The 15,341-nt window shown below is 44.3% G+C and overlaps 1 protein-coding gene across 1 annotated transcript; it reads left to right on the top strand.

Annotated features, from left to right (window-relative positions):
* Nucleotides 1-546: 546 nt before the first annotated feature.
* Nucleotides 547-15,019, top strand: LOC106609767 (KRR1 small subunit processome component homolog). Its single transcript, XM_014208777.2, has 10 exons — nucleotides 547-668; nucleotides 979-1,154; nucleotides 4,116-4,250; nucleotides 4,406-4,531; nucleotides 7,219-7,302; nucleotides 8,570-8,626; nucleotides 10,751-10,921; nucleotides 12,445-12,522; nucleotides 13,398-13,494; nucleotides 14,067-15,019. Exons 1-10 carry the CDS (start codon nucleotides 593-595, stop codon nucleotides 14,207-14,209), a joined length of 1,143 nt encoding a protein of 380 aa, XP_014064252.1. The 5' UTR covers nucleotides 547-592; the 3' UTR covers nucleotides 14,210-15,019.
* The last annotated feature ends 322 nt before the right edge of the window (nucleotides 15,020-15,341 follow it).

Here is a 15,341-nt window from a genome sequence, read left to right as displayed (position 1 = left end):
GTGAACCCGTATATACGAAGATTGCATTTACCATTTATTCTGCTTGACTAATTATATTAATAAACAGCTGAAAATATATTCAGTAGCCTAGTGTTAAATTCTGTTCTGATACCAGATTGAATTGACGCAACCCAACATTACCATGCCACCTGCACATGAAATACACAAATAAATTGTTATTTATATAATGTAGTGATAAGGGTGTTTATTATAAATTGTTGTAATTTAACTAGGCAAGTCAGCTAAGAACAAGTAATTATTTAAAATGAAGGCCTAGGAAGACAGATGTTTACCTTGTCAGCTCGGGGATTCGATCCAGCAACCTTTCGGTTACTGGCCCAACGCTCTAGGCTACCTGCCGCTCCAATAATGTAGTGATAGGAACGACAAATCAATATGAAGGATAGATAAATAATAGCAAATATAAGGATCGAAAAGGTTGTTGTGGCACAATGTTGCAAAGACTCTTACACATTGGAATATAGTTTCAAAGAACGCTCTTAGCACTTAATGCAACGCTCCAATTTTGAATGCAACCCTCATCTTAGTTCCAAACTACGCAGTTCCGGTCTGTATTTCCGGTACAACAAAAATGGCATCCTCCACTAACGAAGGAAGCGTGAGTGAAACGCAGTCGGGGAAGAAGTCGAAAAAGAATACAAACCAAGGTATTACAACGATATTGTCTAGTATCAGAAACAAATGTCATTATTTCTTAATAATGGTCCACGTTTCTGGATACATGTATCTGAGCAGAAGCCTGATACCCCTTGATTTGTAGCTCGCGCCCGGCCTCATGCTTATTTATGGTGCTAGTATGAGCACTGCTTGAAGACGGCTACCAATTTGTTCTCAGTGAAAGAACGTTTGTTATATGGGAAAACGTGCATGCAATGTGGCTAATTTACCTACCTAGTTAGGTAGCTAGCTATAACGCTAGGTGTGTTATCCTAGCTTCTAATCTTGTTGTATTTTCAGTGGATGAATCCCAACTCTTCACTGTTCCCGATGGATGGAAGGAGCCAGCATTCACAAAAGAGGACAACCCCAAAGGTCTACTGGAGGAGAGCAGTTTCGCCACTCTCTTTCCCAAGTACAGAGAGGCATACCTGAAAGAATGCTGGCCACTGGTGCAAAAAGCATTAGGCGATTCAGTAAGTTCAGCCAGTTGAAGGGGAAATATGCAGTTGAAATAATAACAAAGCGGCCACCCTGATATGGGATTGGTTAAAAGCTGAGGGACCTTGCTGGAGAAATGTAGCCATTCAAATTCATAGACAGAGCTATGAATGCAAGGACTTAACCATCCATGAGATAAAAGTTATAGCTTTAACAATGTCTCGAGGCTAGTGTTTCCATTGTTTATTGGAGTAAAAAAAACGTATTTTGGGCTCTGATGGGCAGTTGAACTAAGCCCATGAGGCAGTTATATGGTCTATTCCAGAGTCAATGGCTATATATAATTTAAAAGTTAAAAAAATGATGTAGGAATAGTAGAAAATTAGCAGAATGTAGTCCAGAATCCATCTCGCTCCATCGTCTCCCAGGCAGTGGGCTTCCTCTCATCACCATATTTGGTAATGAGTAGCAACTAGGGCTGGGCAATATGGCCAAAATATTATATCACGGTATTTAAATAAAAATAATGGACGGTATGACAGTATGTGACGGTGTTTTTAGTTTTTTACTAATAAAAGTTGTACATTTGCTTTGTGGTGAGTGATCCTAGGGTGGCAACACATACATTATAAGTGATTTCAATGAGTCTTTCTCCATTCTGATTGGTTTATACTGTTCAAGTCAACCAAAACAATTTTCAGCACTTTTATAATTTCTGCATTTCCTACCACTCAATTGCAGTGGTGGAAAAAACACACAATTGTCATACTTGAGTAAAAGTAAAGATACGTTAATAGAAAATTACTCAAGTTAAAGTGAAAGTCACCCAGTAAAATACTACTTAAGTGAAAGTCTAAAAGTATTTGGTTTTAAATATACTTAAGTATCAAAAGGAAATGTAATTGATAAAATGTACTTAAGTATCAAAAGTAAAAGTATAAATAGTTTCAAATTCCTTATATTAAGCAAACCAGATGGCACCATTTTCTTTAGATTTTTTTAAAAATGGAAAGCCAGGGGCACACTCCAACACTCATTTACAAACAAAGCATTTGTGTTTAGTGAGTCCTCCAGATCAGAGGCAGTAGATGACCAGGGATGTTCTCTTGACAAGTGTGTGAATTAGACCATTTTCCTGTCCTGTTAAGCATTCAAAATGTATTGAGTACTTTTAGGTGGCAGGGATAATGTATGGAGTAAAAAGTACAGTAATTTGTTTAGGAATGTAGTAAAGTAAAAGTTGTCAAAAATAAAAATAAAGGACAGATACTAAAAAACGACTTAAGTAGTACTTGAAAGTATTTTTACTTAAGTAAAACTCTTTGATTTAGAAGATACTGTTGCACAGACAACATGCTGATTTAGGTCTACACCATCACTGGTGTTATCAGGCTGTATTAGGTAGCTACTTTCGCTCATGCGACGGCATACCACCCTGCGTCCCACTGCAGGCTTGCTTCTGAAGCTAAGCAGGGTTGGTCCTGGTCAGTCCCTGGATGGGAGACCAGATGCTGCTGGAAGTGGTGTTGGATGGCCAGTAGGAGGTGCACTTTCCTCTGGTCAAAGAAAAATATCCCAATGCCCCCATAGCCCTGGGACACTGCCCTGTGTAGGGTTCTGTCTTTTGGATGGGATGTTAAAACGGGTGTCCTGACTCTCTGAGGTCATTAAAGATCCAATGGCACTTATCGTAAGTGTAGGGGTGTTAACCCCGGTGTCCTGGCTAAATTCCTAAGCTCTCCCTCATACCATCATGGTCACCTAATCATCCCAGCTTACAATTGGCTCATTCATCCCCCTCCTCTCCCCTGTAACTATTCCCCAGGTTGTTGCTGTAAATGAGAACGTGTTCTCAGTCAACTTTCCTGGTAAAATAAAATACTCAGTACCTTTATTAGCTAGCTATTAGCATTAGTGGCTAACAATTACTGTCTCACAAGATTTAGGGCAACTTGCTAAGAAAAGACAAACTAGTTGTTTGCTGATGTAAGAAACACAAACTAATAGTGTCATTATAGAACGCTAGTGGATTTATATTAAGAAGCAAAGTGAAAACAGCATTGTTGTCATCAACATTGTTGCATGTGCTGCATTGACCATGCAGACTGAAAGCAAGTGTCTGTGGTTGAGGAACATCAAATGCTCTCCTTGAGTGACATGGGGCGTGGCTAGGTCACTGTGGAAAGTGGCACGGCGAGAAAGTGGAGAGAGATGACTCAAGTAGCGAAGTAAATTATAAAAATTGACATTACACATGGCGTATCACATTTAAAAAACAAACATTCGGTATAGAAAGTAAAAGTAAAAACCCAAACCGGTCCCTGCATCAATACCGGTATATCATGAAATATGGTATACCGCCCAGCCCTAGACCGGATGCTTCACATTTATACATCTGGTGAAATATCTGGCTCATTATTCTGTCTGTGGTGCCACTGTCTGGACCAGCAGTTATGTTATTGTTTTTGTTTTGTGGATGAAACAGAGGAGAGGTGTGTCGAGCGGTGGTAAAAAATTAAAAATGGCAGAACGTATTCTGCTGTTCTATAGCGTGTGCAACACAGGAGGTTGGTGGCTTCTTAATTGGGGAGAATGGGCTCGTGGTAATGGCTGGATTGGAATAGTATCAAAGCACATGGAAACCATGTGTTTGATGCCATTCCATTCACTCTGTTCCAGCCATTATTATGAGCTGTCCTCCCCTCAGCAGCCTCCACTGGACCGTGCAATGATGTCTCGGGGACATTTTTGTTGTTTGCAGTAACTTTGTTGTAAGATCACAAAGTGACGAGGTAGTTTCACCATTAAGGGTGCCAGGTTTAAGAATAATGTTACATGTTGACAAGAGTTGATCCATTCTTATCAGCCCATGTATAGGTGTTTGTGAACATGCAAATATGTAGCCATGTGAGGATGAATGATCCTCTCCTAGATTCAGGCACAGGCCTTTAAATTGTCCAAAACATTAATGCAATGCTTTTCTTCCTCATCAACAGCACATCAAGGCCACCCTGGATTTGATCGAGGGCAGCATCACGGTTTGCACCACCAAAAAGACCTTTGACCCATATGCCGTTGTAAGGGCACGGGACCTCATCAAGCTGTTGGCCAGAAGTGTGCCATTTGAGCAGGTAGACATGCTCTCTTGTTCATCAATTCATAGTTGAACTTCCAACAATAATCCTGATAGTGTGGAAGAATAGTCAACTCTATACTTACCACAAAGAAAGAAACCAGTACAAGTATCTTCATTTGGTTGATGTTTTCTTCTGTCTTCCACCTTTAGGCCGTGCGTATTTTGGAGGATGACATGGCGTGTGACATCATCAAAATTGGCACGCTGGTCAGAACCAGAGAACGGTTTGTGAAGAGGAGGCAGAGACTCATCGGACCTAAAGGGTCTACACTCAAGGTGCGTCTTGTTCAACCATGCAGCCAGGGAGAGCGTTCAAATGGATACATGGTAGTTTTGTGTTTAGATGTTAGCATCACTAGGTGGCAGCATAGTGTTATTAACACCTCCCAACGTTTCAGAATCAGTCAGCTAATCAAATCAGTTTATTTGTCATATGCACAGGGTGTATACATTTACTTGCAAGATCTCCTCTCAACAGTGCTACAACAAAATATTGAATTAAAATAAGTAGGAGAAAAAATGACAACAGTATATAGCTGGAGAAAATTTGCTAAAAAAATATAAAAGTAAAAGCACTTATTCAAAGTAAGTATATTTACTCTTGTACGGGGATATGGAGAGTATGAAATGATTTTGCATTGTGCAGTAAGAAGTTTAAAGTTTTGTTAGTCTTCTGTACAGGATACACATGGTATACAGCACAGGATACACATGGTATACAGCACATGGTATACAGCACAGGATACACATGGTATACAGCACATGGTATACAGCACAGGATACACATGGTATACAGCGTCCAATGAAATGCTTACTTGCTTGCAGATTCCAACAACAACAATAATAAAAGATCAGAATACAAACAATGTAAATGGCTCAGTAGAATAGAATAAACATTTTAGCGTAAGTATAATACAGGAAGGCACAATTTATAGTCAAATATTTACACATGTATCAGAAAGGGGGATTGAAAGGCAAGTGCTTCAATTGTGCAGTAGTAAGTAAGTCTGCTATCAGCAAGTATGTCTGTGTGCTAAGGTGCGGAGAGGCAGTGCAGGTGGTCAGTTCAAGTGTGTAGTAGTAGTAGTAGCAGTACTGTCAGCGGTCGTCGCAGCAGCACTGTCAGTAGTAGCAGCAACACTGTCGGCGGTCGTCGCAGCAGCACTGTCAGTAGTAGCAGCAACACTGTCAGCAGTCGTAGCAGCAGCAGCACTGTCAGCAGTCGTAGCAGCAGCAGTACTGTCAGCAGTCGTAGCAGCAGCAGTACTGTCACCAGTCGTAGCAGCAGCAGTACTGTCAGCAGTCGTAGCAGCAGCAGTACTGTCAGCAGTCGTAGCAGCAGCAGTACTGTCAGCAGTCGTAGCAGCAGCAGCACTGTCAGCAGTCGCAGCAGCAGCAGCACTGTCAGCAGTCGTAGCAGCAGCAGCACTGTCAGCAGTCGCAGCAGCAGCAGCACTGTCAGCAGTCGCAGCAGCAGCAGCACTGTCAGCAGTCGTAGCAGCAGCAGCACTGTCAGCAGTCGCAGCAGCAGCAGCACTGTCAGCAGTCGCAGCAGCAGCAGCACTGTCAGCAGTCGTAGCAGCAGCAGTACTGTCAGCAGTCGTAGCAGCAGCTGCACTGTCAGCAGTCGGCAGCAGCAGCAGCACTGTCAGCAGTCGTAGCAGCAGCAGCAGCACTGTCAGCAGTCGCAGCAGCACTGTCAGCAGTCGCAGCAGCAGCAGCACTGTCAGCAGTCGCAGCAGCAGCAGCACTGTCAGCAGTCGTAGCAGCAGCAGTACTGTCAGCAGTCGTAGCAGCAGCTGCACTGTCAGCAGTCGTAGCAGCAGCTGCACTGTCAGCAGCAGTACTGTCAGCAGTCGTAGCAGCAGCAGCACTGTCAGCAGTCGTAGCAGCAGCAGCACTGTCAGCAGTCGTAGCAGCAGCAGCACTGTCAGCAGTCGTAGCAGCAGCAGCACTGTCAGCAGTCGTAGCAGCAGCAGCACTGTCAGCAGTCGCAGCAGCAGCAGCACTGTCAGCAGTCGCAGCAGCAGCAGCACTGTCAGCAGTCGCAGCAGCAGCAGTACTGTCAGCAGTCGCAGCAGCAGCAGTACTGTCAGCAGTCGTAGCAGCAGCTGCACTGTCAGCAGCAGCACTGTCAGCAGTCGTAGCAGCAGCAGCACTGTCAGCAGTCGTAGCAGCAGCAGCACTGTCAGCAGTCGTAGCAGCAGCAGCACTGTCAGCAGTCGTAGCAGCAGCAGCACTGTCAGCAGTCGCAGCAGCAGCAGCACTGTCAGCAGTCGCAGCAGCAGCAGCACTGTCAGCAGTCGCAGCAGCAGCAGCACTGTCAGCAGTCGCAGCAGCACTGTCAGCAGTCGCAGCAGCACTGTCAGCAGTCGCAGCAAGAGCAGCACTGTCAGCAGTCGCAGCAAGAGCAGCACTGTCAGCAGTCGCAGCAGCAGCAGCAGCACTGTCAGCAGTCGCAGCAGCACTGTCAGCAGTCGCAGCAGCAGCAGCACTGTCAGCAGTCGCAGCAGCAGCAGCACTGTCAGCAGTCGTAGCAGCAGCACTGTCAGCAGTCGCAGCAGCACTGTCAGCAGTCGTAGCAGCAGCAGCAGCACTGTCAGCAGCAGCACTGTCAGCAGCAGCACTGTCAGCAGCAGCACTGTCAGCAGCAGCACTGTCAGCAGCAGCACTGTCAGCAGTCGTAGCAGCAGCAGCACTGTCAGCAGTCGTAGCAGCAGCAGCACTGTCAGCAGTCATAGCAGTAGCAGCACTGTCAGCAGTCGTAGCAGCAGCAGCACTGTCAGCAGTCGTAGCAGCAGCAGCACTGTCAGCAGTCGTAGCCGTAGCAGCACTGTCAGCAGTAGTAGTAGTACTGGTGGCATTAGCGGCAGTCATGGAGTGTGAGTGGATGGAGATTGCTCTCTATGGAACACATTCAACCTCCCTCTTACAGGCATTTGTCTAACCTGTTTCCCCCTCAGGCGTTGGAGCTGCTCACCAATTGCTACGTCATGGTGCAGGGGAACACTGTGTCAGCCCTGGGACCCTTCAATGGCCTCAAAGAGGTGAGAACTGATTTCCTCAATCAGGGCCATGTTCAGTAGGGTACACCATAGCAAAACATTTTGTAAGGCAAAAATACGTTTTTAGGTAGTACCTCTCCATTTCATTCCGTTTCTAAATGCTTTCTCCTTACTGAACACTACCCTGCTCTCTCCCTTAACCACGCACTGGATCCACTGAAATAAGCCTGTTGAATTCATCAGGTGCCCATTTCTGCAATGGAAACAAATCATTTATTGAATTGACTTAGGCCTACCTCTCCATAGGGAGATTAGGCCGTACAAATGTTGCAATTGATGGTAATAAATCCCTTTCGGATGCATACTATTGCCTCGGAAGCTAAGCAGGGTTTGTCCTGGTCTGTCCCTGGATGGGAGACCAGATTCTGCTGGAAGTGGTGTTGGAAGGCCAGTAGGAGGCACTCTTTTCTCTGGCTTACATTTTTATTATCCCAATGCCCCAGGGCAGTGATTGGGGACATTTCCCTGTGTAGGGTGCAGTCTTTTGGTTTGTGACATAAAACGGGTGTCCTGACTCTCTGTGGTCACTAAAGATCCCATGGCAGTTATCGTAAGAGTAGGGGTGTTAACCCTGGTGTCCTGGCTAAATTCCCAATCTGGCCCTCATACCATCATGGCCCCCTAATCATCCCCAGTTTACAATTGACTCATTTCTCTCCCCTGTTACTATTCCGTTGGTTGTTGCTGTAAATGAGAATGTGTTCTCAGTCAACTTACCTGGAGCTGGGCCTCCCGAGTGGCACAGCGGTCTACAGACCTGGGTTCGATCCCAGGCTGTGTCACAGCCAGCCGTGACCGGGCAGCGCTCAATTGGCCCAGCGTCATCCGGGTTAGGGGAGGGTTTGGACGGCCAGGATTTCGTTTTCCCATCGCGCTCTACAACTCCTTGTGGCGGGCCGGGCGCCTGCAAGCTGACTTCGGTCACCAGCTGTACTGTGTTTCCTCTGACACATTGGTGCGGCTGGCTTCCGGGATTAAGCGAGCAGTGTGTCAAGAAGCAGTGCGGCTTGGCAGGGTCGTGTTTTGGAGGACGCATGGCTCTTGACCTTCGCCTCTCCCGAGTCCATAGGGGAGTTGCGGCGATGGGACAAGACTAACTACCAATTGGATATCACGAAATTGGGGAGAAAATGGGGCAAAAAAGTACATTAAAAAACTTCCCTGGAGTGAGCAACAATTGTATTTTTTCTGTGCTCTCTCTCTGAGGGACTCAATTATTATCTGGTCAAATATTTTTTTCCATATGTAGGTACGGAAAGTGGTGTTGGATACCATGAAGAACATCCACCCCATCTACAACATCAAGGTAATTGATAGCTTTCTCCTCCACATCCAATGAGAGGTGGTCTCTGTGGTACTTTGTCATGGTTCATGGTAAACTTAAAGTAACCAACACTGTTCTATGTAAGAGGATGTGGGGTTTTTGTTGACGCCACAGAGGAAGTCACCAAAACAAACTGGAGTCCTTTAGAATGGAGGACTTGAACTTACCATGTTACCAAAAGGGGAAGTTTGAAGTTCCTTGACAGCTGAGAACAACATGCTCCAGACCGACTTATTCTATCCGTCATAACTTTATTTTCAAGTTTTTTTATCGTGTTTGGCCAGTTGTGTTTACAAATTCCTTTATTCTGATTGGCTCTCGTACATGAGGTTGTCAACAATAGCCAAAATCTTAGCAATGCAAAACTTGTTAGTTGTCCTTCTTTTTTATATTGTCAGGAAGGAAGCTGTACTTTAGCTATTTTAGGCGTTTCTAAGCAGTCAAAGAAATCTAAAATGTGAGGTGTTGCTCCTTTAATGCTGTGGCTCAAGGGATTTAAAGGGGCAACTCATAGTTGAAACAATAACAAAACAGATCCCACGCCTCTCTTTTGGTAAAAGGCTGAGGGATGGGCCTTTGAGAAATGTAACCACTCAAATTCATAGACGGCTATGGATGCAAGGACTGATGATCCAAGATATCAAAATGATAGTTTAAAGATTTTTTTTGGAGGCTACACCGTGTTTGTTTACAATGACATTGTTCGTAAACAATGTAATAAAACAAGCTTATATTTTGGGTTCTGATGAATTATACTCTTCACGAATCTGTGTGTGTGTGTGTATATATATATATATGTATATATGTATATATATATGTATATATATATGTGTGTATGTATACATTTTTTTATTTAAACGTACATAATTCAAAAGGCACTCGCACATCTGAGCAATCGTATTGCAGGTGCATGGCAACAGTTGAAACAGGATGAAGGAAAAAGGAAACCGCACACTGCTCTTGATAGTATCACTGATATTTAATAAGCTAACGTATCGGCCTCACGGCCTTCGTCAGAGCTTTTGTGAACTTTTGCCAGCCACAAAAGAAAATCAGCCAGGCTCTTTTACGCCCTCTACCAAATGGTAGCTATAAATGCAGAGGATGCGCACAGTGCAACAATATGAAGTGTGAATATTTCTGCCACCCACACACAGGAAAACGGTTTCAAATAAATGATATCATTACGTGCTCCACCACCCATGTTATCTACATTATTAAATGTCAATGTGGGCTTTGCTATGTCGGTAAAACCTCCCGCTCTCTCAAACAGAGAATTAGTGAACATAAAAATTAAATCAGGAGAAACGACAGGGATTATCCAGTCGCAGTACATTTTAATGACCTAAAACATGACATTTCTACCTTTTAGATTTTGTGGTATAGAGAAAGTCAAGATATCAGACAGGGGAGGTGATATTAATAATACTCTGAGAGAAGAGAATGTTTTGGGATTTTCACCCTCCAGACATTATTTCCTAAAGGACTTAATGATGAAATGCCTATGTATGTTATGTTGTGAATTTGAATATTAATTATGTGCCTATTTAAGATTACTCTGATGTTTTTCGTATGATGTACCCAATGATTAATGAAAACTTGCTATGTCCTCATTGTGGTTTTATGGACGTGTTTATGCGTCTTATTTATACACGTTTGTAGTGTTTGTGAAATGCATATTGTTATGTTTGGTAGCACTTATTTATTTTTCCTTTGCCTCCAACCCCTTTCCATGTGTGGAACGGATGTGGGTGGGGCTAGGTCAACATAGAGGTGCTGTTTTCAGAAAATTCACAAAAGCTCTGACGAAGGCCGTGAGGCCGATACGTAAGCTTATTTAATATCAGTGATGCAAATAAAGAACAGTGTGCGGTTTCCTTTTTCCTTCATCCTGTTTAAATGTACAAAAATGGATGTAGCAATTGCTGATTGCCCTTTTAATGAAGCAACTGGCTTGAACTACTGCATCCTTTCTGGAGCTTTGTCATGTAGTTACCAGCATGTAGTCTGACTTCAACCGCCCTCAGTTTCAATAATCCAAGTTAACTCTTCCAACACGTTTCTCCCTTTTTACTCTGGCGACTGTTCGATTGGGGTCGACCGCAGACGCTCATGATCAAGCGCGAGCTGTCCAAGGACCCCGAGCTGCGGCTGCAGAGCTGGGAGCGATTCCTGCCCAACTTCCGACACAAGAACCTGACCAAGCGCAAGGAGCCTAAGAAAAAGACGACAAAGAAGGAGTACACACCTTTCCCCCCGCAGCAGCCTGAGAGCCAGGTTAGTGGGTCAGAACCACCTCGCCCCGCAGCAGCCTGAGAGCCAGGTTAGTGGGTCAGAACCGCCTCCCCCCGCAGCAGCCTGAGAGCCAGGTTAGTGGGTCAGAACCGCCTCCCCCCGCAGCAGCCTGAGAGTCAGGTTAGTGGGTCAGAACCGCCTCCCCCCGCAGCAGCCTGAGAGCCAGGTTAGTGGGTCAGAACCGCCCCCCGCAGCAGCCTGAGAGTCAGGTTAGTGGGTCAGAACCGCCTCCCCCCGCAGCAGCCTGAGAGCCAGGTTAGTGGGTCAGAACCGCCTCCCCCCGCAGCAGCCTGAGAGCCAGGTTAGTGGGTCAGAACCGCCTCCCCCGCAGCAGCCTGAGAGCCAGGTTAGTGGGTCAGAACCGCCTCCCCCCGCAGCAGCCTGAGAGCCAGGTTAGTGGGTCAGAACTTCCTGACCCCGCAGCAGCCTGAGAACCAGGTTAGTGGGTCAGAACCGCCTCCCCCCGCAGCTGCCTGAGAGCCAGGTTAGTTGATCAGAACCGCCTGCCTCCGCAGCAGCCTGAGAGCAAGGTTAGTGGGTCAGAACTTCCTGACCCCGCAGCAGCCTGAGAGCCAGGTTAGTGGGTCAGAACCACCTGCCCCTGCAGCTGCCTGAGAGCCAGGTTAGTGGGTCAGAACCATCACGCAGGCATAATGTATTTATTTCTATCGGTTCCTGTGTCATACAACATGCCAGCCCAGTATACAAATCTTCACGTAGATGGCACATCAAACGTAGCATACAAAGTGCAAGCACAGTATAATAAAAAAAATATATATATTTTTAAAGTTCAGTTTCAAGATAACAACACAGGATATTGACAAGTCCTCTTCCACATACTGTAACGGGTGTGTAATAATTTTGGCTCCAGGCCCACATTGGGATTACAAAATTGAGCGGAGGGCATAGATTTTTTTTCAAACCGATTTGTGAGTCAAAGCAATTTGCTGGAAAGGGGGGACTTATAAAACAATAAATATAAGTCCATTATAATTTCTACGTAATTTCTATTTAGTTTTAGAAGTTCAAGAGTGGCCTGGAAATTATTACTCCAGGCCACTCTTGAACGTCTTATGAATATATTTTAGAACTGCCCTTTTTCCAGCCCGCAAATTGCTTAAAGTTCCCAATCTTCTTTTTTACTCATCCTTGTACTATAACATACAACAGCCATAGAGCCTAACATCAACAGATGACTTGGTCTATCACTACTTGATATAACCCATCCATCACTAAACCTATCACTAGGCTTGTTCAGGAAGGGGCGGCAGCGTAGCCTAGTGGTTAGTGCGTTGGACTAGTAACCGAAAGGTTGCAAGTTCAAATCCCCGAACTGACAAGGTACAAATCTGTCGTTCTGCCCCTGAACAAGGCAGTTAACCCACTGTTCCTAGGCCGTCATTGAAAATAAGAATTTGTTCTTAACTGACTTGCCTAGTTAAATAAAGGTAAAATACATTATTTATTTTTTATTCACTGTTTTGTTGTGTTTCCTGGTTGTCTAGATTGACAAGGAACTGGCAACGGGAGAGTTCTTCCTTCGAGAGAGCGTTAAGAAGAGGAAGAAGATGGAAGAGATAAAGGTAACCATGGATATCACTTGACACCTCTTCACCCTGGGGTGTGGTAACCATGGATATCACTTGACACCTCTTCACCCTGGGGTGTGGTAACCATGGATATCACTTGACACCGCTTCACCCTGGGGTGTGGTAACCATGGATATCACTTGACACCGCTTCACCCTGGGGTGTGGTAACCATGGATATCACTTGACACCTCTTCACCCTGGGGTGTGGTAACCATGGATATCACTTGACACCTCTTCACCCTGGGGTGTGGTAACCATGGATATCACTTGACACCTCTTCACCCTGGGGTGTGGTAACCATGGATATCACTTGACACCTCTTCACCCTGGGGTGTGGTAACCATGGATATCACTTGACACCTCTTCACCCTGGGGTGTGGTAACCATGGATATCACTTGACACCTCTTCACCCTGGGGTGTGGTAACCATGGATATCACTTGACACCTCTTCACCCTGGGGTGTGGTAACCATGGATATCACTTGACACCTCTTCACCCTGGGGTGTGGTAACCATGGATATCACTTGACACCTCTTCACCCTGGGGTGTGGTAACCATGGATGTTACTTGACACCTCTTCACCCTGGGGTGTGGTAACTGTGGATGTTACTTGACACCTCTTCACCCTGGGGTGTGGTAACCATGGATGTTACTTGACACCTCTTCACCCTGGGGTGTGGTAAACGTGGATGTTACTTGACACAGCTTTGTCCTTAGGTGTCGCAACCATCACTTGACTTGATAGCTATGCACCAGTTACTATTTGTATAGCATTGCATGAGAAACTAATGACCTTCAAAAGACATAATAGGATTTACTGTGCCAAATCCATTTGTCCTATGTCTGATTGTGTCTGTGTTTCCAAGGTGAAACAAGCCGAGGTGTTGACTAAGAGGCAAGAGGAGCGAAACAGGGCCTTTATTCCTCCTAAGGAGAAACCTGTTATGAAGAAGACCAACAAAGGTAAAATGAATCATTTGAATAATTAGGTTTTTAACTACCCTCTCTCCACCTAACCTTTCCACTCACTTCCTTCAAGCCATGCCAGACTGCTTCATGCCCCACACCAGTCAGGCAACCAGGCCTTTTCCTCCCGCTCACAGATCTTTTGAAACTCTCTTCCTGACATTCTTGGGGCTTTTTAAAGCAGGCCTCAAGACTCATCTAGATCAGCTGGCCTATCCTTCCTCCTAGACTTTGGTTGTTGCTTTCATGATATGGATAATGTGGATGCTACCGTGATTACGGATAACCCTGAATGAATCGTGAATAATAATGAGTGAAAAAGTTAGGCACACAAATATTATACTCCATATGAATGTAGAGGTGTTTAGAAACATTCTATTCTCATTTATAATAAAATGGTTTTATGCACTTTGAAATTATTCTTCTATAATGAAAAGCACTTTACAAATGTAATTATTAACATTAACTGACTCACCTAGTTAAATGAAGCATTGCCTGACTACATACTCCCACACAGTCACACCTAGCTGTTTAATATGTTATTTTTCTTTTACCATGTTTTTTTCTAGCTCCCTCAGAAGCCAAAATCGACATTGAGGCCATCAAGGCTAAGGTAAGGAAAGCCAAGACCAAGAAGCTAGGAGCCCCCGCTGTAAACCCTGTCCCACAGACCACACCCGCCTATGACAAGAAGAAAAAGAACAAGGGCTAACCTTGGAAAAGCTTGGACAATATTTACTATTGCTGCATTCAAACGAGGTATGCAGATCACTGGCGTGACGGAACATGGGTTTGTCTAAAGATGTATTTGGGATATTAATAGAATATCCCCAATTCCTCACAGAGATGAATCTTCCTCATAGTTTTGATGAAATGAATATTGAATGCCTCTGTCCGCAGTAGAGGAGACAGTATACAGTAAATCCCTATATGTGACACCCAATGCATCTGAGTGTTACCTAGGCCCATTCTTCAATATTGTTTACCAACTGTTTGTAAGACGTGCACAGAATGTGGTTCACCTGGTTTATCCCAACGCCACAGATTCCTCCTCTTGTCCTAATCCTCAGAACAACTTGTACTGCTTTCAACCAACACCTGTCGATGTTAATATTATGAAGCCTGCAAGTATAATGGCTTATGATGCAGTTAATGCATTGGAAGACTAGTAATGTTTCATAATGATGCTGACTTAGTCTGTTGAAAATGTATACTTATAAAAAATAACATGCATACTGTTGAGCTTTTTTTATAGTCTTTATTATAAATGATTAAGAAGGTATAAAGCTATATACCTGCAGGCTTTGAGAAAAGGCATTGAAAGTTTTAGTTCATGATTAAATGAACATTGTTGTCGTGTGCCGCTACAGGCGTCAAGTGTAGCAGAAATGGGCCTAGAGGACTGCTGAACAGTGAAATGGCATTGTGATGTTTAGGAGAACTGTGTGTTGGGCTGCATTCTTTGTCATTTGGTGTTGCTACTTCTAAAGACTCAATAAAACAAGTATATGATAATCTCTCATTCTGTATTTGTAGAATTGCTTTTCCTGTTAGGCTAAATAAAATGATTTTAGACACCGCTCTTCAACCTTCATAAGCTCTTGTGTTATGAGTTCTGCTGTCAGTGGTTGGTGAGCCTGGTCCCAGACTTGTTTGTGCTTTTGCCAACACCATTGCTCATTGTTAAGCAAACATGATTTTTGGGGGAGAAACAGTTATTTTCAAAAATGTAACTTAACAGAAACACAGATTGTCAAATTTATGTTATTTGAGACCTATTTTTCCTACTCTTATTTTAGGCATTGTTTACTTTAGAGGGCTTGCCGTGGAGTTGGTATTAAAGA

Source organism: Salmo salar, chromosome ssa07, assembly GCF_905237065.1.
Source record: "Salmo salar chromosome ssa07, Ssal_v3.1, whole genome shotgun sequence".
Classification (NCBI taxonomy): Eukaryota; Metazoa; Chordata; class Actinopteri; order Salmoniformes; family Salmonidae; genus Salmo; species Salmo salar.
This window is presented reverse-complemented; position numbering and strand designations above follow the sequence as displayed.